Source organism: Amblyomma maculatum, chromosome 6 (genome assembly GCF_055883805.1).
Source record: "Amblyomma maculatum isolate TAMU_Amacu chromosome 6, ASM5588380v1, whole genome shotgun sequence".
NCBI lineage: Eukaryota > Metazoa > Arthropoda > Arachnida > Ixodida > Ixodidae > Amblyomma > Amblyomma maculatum.
In genome coordinates this window covers 95555351-95564266 of record NC_139349.1, presented here as the reverse complement: position 1 = coordinate 95564266, position 8916 = coordinate 95555351, and the positions used below count along the sequence as shown (strand labels likewise).

Here is an 8916-nt window from a genome sequence, read left to right as displayed (position 1 = left end):
ACAGCACACGGACGCCACTTCGTTTCGCCTCCATCGAAACGCAGCCGCCGAGGCCGGGATTCGATCCCGGGAACTCCGGCACAGTAGTCGGGCGTCTTACCACTGCACCACCCCGGCGGGGCCAGCCGGACATTACACAAAATCAGTTTTTAATATTTGACTACACACCAAACAAGCCGGAAGTATCGAAAGTTTTGGGTCTAGTTTACTCTGGTAAGTATTTTTTAAATCTAGGTAACCAGAAAAGGCTTAACAGCTGACAAATTTCGATGACAAAGGAATTGTGTACGGCGGTTACTGAAGACTAGTTGTATCCGTACCCCGGCACATTGGGTCTGCTGTCTCAGCAGCGGATACGCGCAGAAACGAACATGCAGCTTGAACGCGCTGCATTTCAAACGATGTCTCATCCTTTCGAGACCAACGATAACCCTTATTCTCCGGAGATGAAGCTTTTTCAAAGAAGAGTCTACGTAGGGGATGAGGTCACCCTGTCAAGATTTCAAGGACAAGTAGCCTTCAGTTGTCAAAGACGAACGGGGTGCAAACGATATAATTTATTGTACGAGCGGTCTTGTTCTGCTTAAGCGGTAAATCACTATTTTGACGGCACGCTTGTTGACTATAAAATTGCGGCCTTTTATATTCGAAGTCTGTGACAGTACGCAACAAGGAAAAAAAAAATGCCCCAGCTATCCTGGTCTCAATCAAGAGTAGATGCAAGCTTGAGGTGGGCTTATTGCTGGCGCTGTTTTGTTGTCCATTCCTTGGCTTAACAGTTGTAACAGCGACATCATTTATTAGACTCAATGTTTTGCGGCTTGTCGAACCAGCCCTATCGCAATGACATGTCTGCACGTGCTGATGGGGGATACGCCTTGATGGACAGCGGTGAACGTGGGCTCCTTGCCTTGCACCGCGGCGGACCAGAACGCAAAAATTATTGTGGACACTAAAATGCCGCCTCGATAGTGTGGGCGGCTCACGTATAAAGCCCTGCATTAATAAAGCTATTAGACACGCCTGCATTGCCTAGGCGCAAAGTTGAAGCCAGGTCCTGGCAGGCAGATTCTGATAGATTCGGGCGTAGCCCGGATTGGCAGCTTCTACCAAACCCAATGACAGGAGACCCTACGTCCAAACAGCGTTCGGCCATGGGTTGAATTGTATGCTACAGGTGGGATGTTCGGCCATGTCAGCTATACCTCGTGCCAGCCCCACGCTCGTGACTTAAATTTTCACTCACAAAGCCAACACTGGCACCGACACCGGATTTTCGCTGAACGGGGCATTTAAGGCTATCGAGCTGAAAACACCAATTTATTTATTTATAAAATACTGCAGACACTAAGTCCAAGCAGGTTGGCCTTTCAATTCAGTGAAATCGTAAACACACAAAAAAACCGCAACACTGCAAAAGAAAGAAAGAAAAAAACAATGACAACCTTTGGTTAGACCTCATGTATCAAACGTTTATAGTTCTCCCATTGCAATCCGTTAGGAAAAACTTGTGTCTGTTTTAGCGAATATAGGTATTAGATAACTGGGGTACTCTTGACGAGTTTGCCTCGTTGATGAATGCGTTAACAATAATGACGGATCTAGACCAATTTATGTATTAAAAGAGAATAAAAAAATTCTAACCTATATTTGTCTGTGGTGTTCAAGTGGTTCAAATTTAGTAATTTTTGATTAAGCTGCTCTGAAAGTCAGTCCTTGAGTACTTATTCAAGATAAACCAAACAGCTCTTCGCTGTATTTCCAAATTCTTTGTGTTAGACTTAGTGTACGGGTCCCACACTATGCATGAATATTCGAGTTTAGGTCTGCTTATCAAAGAGTAGCAAAGTAGCTTAATTTTAGGAGAGGCATTTTTCGGTTTAGGTTTTAACCAGAACTATTTGCGAACTGCGGAAGAGCATATATTGCTCATACGCGAGTTTCATAATATATTACTAGTTATGACTATTTCCAGGATGGAGTAGCCAGAGATAGTACCAGGATAAATGCAAATGGGCGTCGCTCATAGCGTGAGTCGCTTTGACGTTAAACCCCACAAACCAACCACATATGTAACTGTGACGTATATTAATTCCGGTTATTGGCATACAATCCGTTTCTTTTCTTTTTTTTCTCAGAGAACCATGCCTCGCTGGTAGCACCATTTCAAATCGTTGTTCAAAGCATTGTTCATGTAATTTTTGTCATCCTTATTAGTAACTTCTCTGCATAAAACACAACCGCCGGGGAACAATCGAATATGCACAGATGGGTTAACAACTTGAACAGTATCATTTCTATAGGAAAGGAAAAGCAGAGGACCCAACACATTCCCTGGGGTGCACCGGATAAAACTGGAAGAGAGCCCGAACTTTCCTCTTCCAACAAAGGAGTGCGGTCGAATAAGTGCACTAATATCCCTATTGGAAAATGCAGTGCCACTGGGACACACTGGATCAGTGCCATACCTGATTATCGGACCAGTGTGGCACCGGATACTGGGATACTGGACACTGGCTGGCACTGGATGCTGGGACACTGGCTCGCACTGGGTGCCGGGGCACTGGCTGACACTGGCACACTGGGTGACACTGTGCTGGCACAGTGGCACACTGGCAGCAGCTAGCCAGCATACTAGACCACGCGTGATACTAGCATGTAGGACAGAGTACACCCTGCACAAAAGAAGCGGATGATGCCCTGTTCCCATTGTCTGCAACATAGAGCTTCGCATGATGTATACAATTTAATTTGCACACATTTCCTTCTGACGGCCCACGCGACTGACGTCTGTAAAAATGTCACCAATGGCCTTTCGGCCCGAGATCCTTTTGGCAGTCGACACGTCACTTGTGCTCTCTGTGACCACCTTTTGTATTAGATCTAAAAAAAGAGAAGATATACATAAGTAATGGAAAAAAATGGTGTTTAAGGTCATGGCTCAAAATTACACTGTTGATCTGCCACTACTAATTTTATCATTGATTTCACAGGGGCGCAACAGCAGAAATAGGATTTGTAGCAATTTTTAGAGCAGTAAAATCCGTATTCAGAGCAGCTCACAGGAGAAAAAAAAAAAAAAAAAAAAACCTGCACTTTGCAGAATGAATTTAAAATTTGGAGCCGTTAACCAGGACAAAAAAAAAAATATATGTGAATATCGGACCAGTATGAATGTGATCCAAAGGAAATCTAGCAAGGGCCACCTGTCACAGGCGCTTAGCATATTTGTTCAGGAATTTGACGTGCACCATTTTTTGTAAATAAGCGTCTTGTACCGCAAGGCGTGGTATCAAGCACAAATAAAGAATTTGAGCCATACAACCAAGGAGGTAAATTTTTCAAACTTCGCGGCACAAAAAAAAAAAGATACAAAAAGCTAGAGAACGTGCTTTTTTGTTTTGCATCTAGTGTGGTTTGACAATCTCAATCAGAGATTCTTGCTTGCAAGACTCTTAAAACAATATTTTACTGTCTGCGAAATCCACAGCTTGTGTTGTGCGACGACAGCTCCGGTAGAGCTCAATTCAAAGCCGTGACTGCTATCAGCCTGTGCTTAAATGCGAGTACAGTACAAAAAAAAAAAAAAAATCTTGTTTCAAAAGCACACAGAAAGAAAAACAAGAAACGAAAAATAGCGACCACAAGGCGAAAGCGCAAATGCCAAAAGCAGATAGGGAAGCAACGGTCGTAAGCAAGGAAAAGTTATGAGCAAATGTGTCCTCTAGGGCTGGTGATGACTAGTTTTGACTCTATATTTTAATCAAGGGGAGGTGGGCAATAACTCGGGATATTAGGATATATATTTCGTGCACAGAGCAGCCTTTGCAGTATTTAGATGCTCCAGCATCCATAAATGGTAATTTTGACAGTCTTGGGCTGCACTGTGGCGTTGTGAAATTCAAAATTTGGCTGCTGCTCGTTTCCCGACATCGCCCACCCCCCCCCCCCCCAAAAAAAAAAAAAAAAAAAGAAAAAAACACGTGTACCACCTCAAGTTATATTAGCACTAACAGAAGCCATAACTGATGCATCTCCTACACTATCTGACGAGAAAGTGAGTCTTGAGTCTATCGACGGGATCGCATAAAAACAGCTGCTGCACATGAATGGCCCAACAAAATACAGAAAACTTCCAGAAGCCACATAAAAATAAAAACTAGATACACCCATTAAAAAGCATGCGGTGCTTAAAACAAAACATGGAAGTATTACTCCAAAACCAGAAATACTACTACGGCCCTTTTCGCAGTGCAACGCAGTAGCAGTGGTGCCTCGTTACAAACAGCCCCTTTGCATTAAAAGGATGCTTCACCGCACGAATAGTGGCCTGTGCGTTGAAGCATCCTCAAACCGCAACAGTTCAGCGTACTCAGTGGAGGAAGAACGTGAATGCTAGAAAGGAAAATGTGAGTCGGCATTAGAACGGCAGGACGCCGTCTCAAAATAAAAATGAAAGGCCAGTGACGCGCTGGAGTGTCTGAAACGTCGCGACTGGCCATATCACGGTCGCAGAAAGTTGTCCCTGAGCATGGCAAACTTTTGTGGCCGTTCAGCGCATTTTGGCACAAATTCACCAAATTTTGCGCTTATGGCGCAGAAATATGCCGCTGTATCAAAATGGCGCAAGTGGCACATCTGTTGCACCCCTGATTTCAGGAACAAGCATATTGTCACGTCTCGGTAGAAGACCAAGGAGAACCTAGCGATAGATGGTTTGAATGGTCTACCAGAACAAGTCTTGTGTTCAAACTTCTTTCACTTCCAGGCTCGCGCTTGTCGTCATCTTTTGCGTCGTCTTCTATGCGGCATTTGCCCCCCTCCTTAGGAAGCATCGTCCCGATGAGAACAAAAGGAAGTAGGAGGTTAAGGTCAAACTGAGTGGTATGGCTTCATACGCACGACGTGGACGACGTCAGCTTGGTGCTGGCGTCGCTTTGATGTCGACACCCCGTCTGGCATCACCTCATAAGTGACGTCGGTTAAACGTCGCTGAACAACATAGGGTCCAAAGTATCGTCGCAATAGTTTTTCGGAGAGTCCACGGCGGCGAATAGGTGTCCAGACCCACACTTTGTCGCCAGGTTCGTACATTACATGCCGGTGTCTCTGATTGTAGCGTTGTGCATCGTGCTCCTGCTGATTTTGAATCCGCACACGAGCTAGTTGGCGAGCTTCCTCTGCACGCTGAGCGAATTCCTCGGCGTCCTGGTCGAGATCATCGGTGTCGGCATTCGGGAGCAACATTGCATCCAGCATAGTTGTTACTGGTCGCCCGTGAAGGAGGCTGAATGGTGTCATGCGAGTGGTGTCTTGGCGGGCCGTATTGTAGGCGAACGTAACGTAGGGAAGTATTTCGTCCCAATTCTTGTGGTTTACGTCGACGTACATGCAAAGCATGTCTGCGAGGGTCTTATTGAGGCGTTCCGTCAACCCATTGGTTTGAGGGTGATAGGCAGTAGTTTTACGGTGACTGGTACCACTGAGGCGAAGAACGGTTTCCAAAAGTTCGGCCGTAAATGTAGTTCCTCGGTCAGTTATAATAAGTGCCGGAGCGCCATGCCTCAGGACAATGTTCTCAACGAAGAACCTAGCTGCTTCGGCGGCGGTACCCCTTGGCAGAGCCTTGGTCTCCGCGTAGCGGGTCAGATAATCAGTGGCGACAATTATCCATTTATTCCCGGCTGTAGACGTCGGAAATGGTCCCAGGAGGTCCATGCCAATTTGCTTAAAAGGTGTCGCTGGCACTTGAAGAGGGTGGAGTAGGCCAGCTGGTTTTACAGGGGGTGATTTACGGCGCTGGTAGTCAATGCACGTACGTACATAGCGTTTCACTGTCGCCGGCAGTTTTGGCCAGTAGTATCCGTGCTGTACTCTAGCCAACGTGCGGGTGTAGCCTAGGTGACCGGCGGTTGGCTCGTCGTGGCACGCTTGCAAAACTTCAGTGCGGAGAACCGATGGGACGACGAGCAGAAGACTGTTTCCCCCAGGACGGAAGTTCTTCTTGTAAAGGACGTTGTTGCGAATAAAAAATGAAGGGATTACTCGGGCGAAAATCTTCGGCACAACCGTAGTTCGCTTCTCCAAGAAATCAATAAGAGGGAGCAATTCCTGATCCTCTCGCTGCTGTTGGGAAAGCGTTGCGTCATCTATGACACCTAAAAACGCAGTGTCTTCATCGGTCATAGTGGGAGGTTCGACCGGCGCTCGCGAAAGGCAATCTGCATCTGTGTGCTTCTTTCCAGATTTGTAAATAACTGCCATGTCAAATTCTTGCAATCGAAGGCTCCAACGCGCGAGTCTCCCTGAAGGGTCCTTTAAGTTCGTCAGCCAACAGAGAGAGTGATGGTCGCTGACGACTTGAAAGGGGCGAGCGTACAAATAAGGGCGGAATTTCATAACCGCCCATACTACTGCAAGACACTCTTTTTCGGTTGCCGAGTAGTTCGCTTCCGCTTTAGATAGGGTCCTGCTGGCGTAAGCAATTACCTTTTCCACACCATCCTGGCGCTGCACTAACACAGCACCTAAGCCCACGTTGCTGGCATCCGTATGAAGCAGTGTAGGGGCGTCGTCATCAAAGTGCGCCAGGACAGGTGGTGTCTGTAGACGCCTCCTCAGCTCATTGAAAGCTTGTTGCTGTTCTTCACCCCAGCGAAAGACAGCGTTGTCACGAGTCAGTGAAGTTAATGGCCAGGCTATTCGTGAGAAGCCAGCAATAAACCGACGGTAATAGGCGCAAAGACCCAAGAAGCGCCGCAATGTCTTTTTGTCCGTAGGTGTTGGGAACTTGGCGACTGCGGAGAGCTTTTCAGGATCCGGCCGAACACCTTCTTGGCTGACGACGTGGCCTAAGAACTGCAGCTCCTCGTAACCGAAGTGGCACTTCTCGGGTTTTAATGTGAGGCCCGCAGATTGTATGGCCTGAAACACAGCTAGCAAACGGAGTAGATGCTCTTCAAATGTAGCCGAAAACACTATCACGTCGTCAAGATACACCAAGCATGTTTGCCACTTAAGTCCCGAAAGCACAGTGTCCATCAGTCTCTGAAATGTTGCTGGCGCCGAGCATAAACCGAACGGAAGGACTTTAAACTCATACAATCCGTCGGGAGTGATGAATGCTGTCTTCTCCCGATCCCTCTCATCCACTTCGATTTGCCAATATCCACTTTTCAAGTCCATCGACGAGAAGTAACGTGCATTTCGTAGGCGATCCAAGGAGTCGTCGATGCGAGGGAGAGGGTACACGTCTTTTTTGGTCACTTGGTTGAGCTTGCGATAGTCTATGCAAAATCGTAAGCTGCCGTCTTTCTTTTTAACAAGTACCACGGGGGAAGCCCAGGGACTCTGTGACGGCTGGATAACGTCGTCTCTAAGCATTTCGGCCACCTGGCGCTGAATGGCTTCACGTTCTTTCGGAGCCACACGGTAAGGATTTTGTCGAATCGGGCGAATCGAGTCATCCGTGATAATTCGATGTTTTGTCAAAGGCGTTTGGCCGATCCGCGATTCTGAAGCAAAACAGTCTCGAAATTGATCTATGAGATCCAAAAGGCGGTCCCGCTCTGAAGAAGACAGATTTGGGCTCACATCAACGATGGTTACGGGTGTCTTGCACACTGATCCTCTCTGTTGCAGTAAGCAACAGTGCTGCGCATTTGGGAGGCTGTCGAAAAAGGCCACAGTTGTGCCTTTCGGAATTTGCTGACGCTCGTCGCTGAAGTTTGTCAGCAGCAGTTCGGTATGCCCATTGGTCAAGTTGACCAGCCCTCGAGCTATAGAAACACCTCGGCTGAGTACCAGGGTAACTGCCCGTTCGGCGACGCCATCGCCTGTATGCGCCACGTCGCATTTCACTTCAACAAGAGAACATGATCTCGGAGGTAATGTCACCGTCTCATTGGCGACGCGTAAGGGCAATAGTGGTACTTACGCATAACCAAGGTCTTCATGGTTATTGGTGAAGGCAACGATGCTGTCACGGATGCTGATTACAGCCCCATGAAGACGCAGAAAGTCCATGCCCAAGATGAGGTCTTTGCAGCAGTCAGGGAGAATAACGAAGCTGCCAACAAACACCGCGTTTCCTATTCCTATCCGGGCAGTGCATTTCCCTGTCGGTGCCAGTAGCTGACCCCCAGCACTTCTTATTACTGGCCCAGTCCATTCAGTTTTTACTTTGCGCAGGGTGTCGGCCAGTTTCTGGCTAATAATTGAAAAATCTGCCCCGGTATCCACCAGAGCATGTACCGCCAGCCCATCAATGGAAACGGCGAGGTCAGCGCTAACAAAATTATCTGGGTTGATCGTCCCTTTCGGCATTTGCGGCGGAAGCGCGGCAAGGTCGGCGCTGTCAGCTTCGTCGTCATGGCTGATCATCTGGTACGGCATTTTCGGCGGTAGTGCGGAAATGTCAATGTTAGCGGCGGCGTCAGAAGCCCGGGTTGTCGGCAATTGCGGCGGTGGTGAGGGTTTCGACACTTTTAGACTGGTTGCAACCTCCCCTCGCGAGGTTGCAGCTCTTAGTTTCCCCGGTGAGGGCTAGGAGACCGCCGTCCGCTAACGCCAGTAGTGTTGCGACGCGTCGGCAAATAACGCTGTGGCGATGGGGAGGAGCGGCGGCGGAAGCCCGGGGATTCGGTTTCCCTGCTGACCGGAGGGTCGTCGTCGATTTGGGCAGAATCAGTGTCGAAGCGGCGGCGAGCAGAAGCAAGCGGAAAGGACTGCCCCTCTTCGCGGTGGCGGCAGTACCGATACACATGGCCAGGTTGTCCGCAGTAGAAACAAAGTGGTCGGCTGTCATAACTGCGCCACCTGTCAGTTCGGCGCAGTTGAGAGCGCCTGGGAGGCGCCCACTGAGGCCCCTGGAGGAACCGAATCTCCTGACGGTTCGGTGAGCTCGGTGGGGCGTGA

General features: G+C 48.3%; 1 protein-coding gene across 1 annotated transcript in view; it reads left to right on the top strand.

Moving 5' to 3' along the window:
• The first annotated feature begins 848 nt into the window (after positions 1-848).
• Positions 849-8916, top strand: part of LOC146186337 (uncharacterized) — a 119891-nt gene continuing 111823 nt past the window's right edge. Inside the window, exon 1 of the mRNA XM_084608030.1 lies at positions 849-897. Coding sequence (XP_084464156.1) covers positions 849-897 — 49 coding nt within the window. The remainder of the gene's footprint in view (positions 898-8916) is intronic.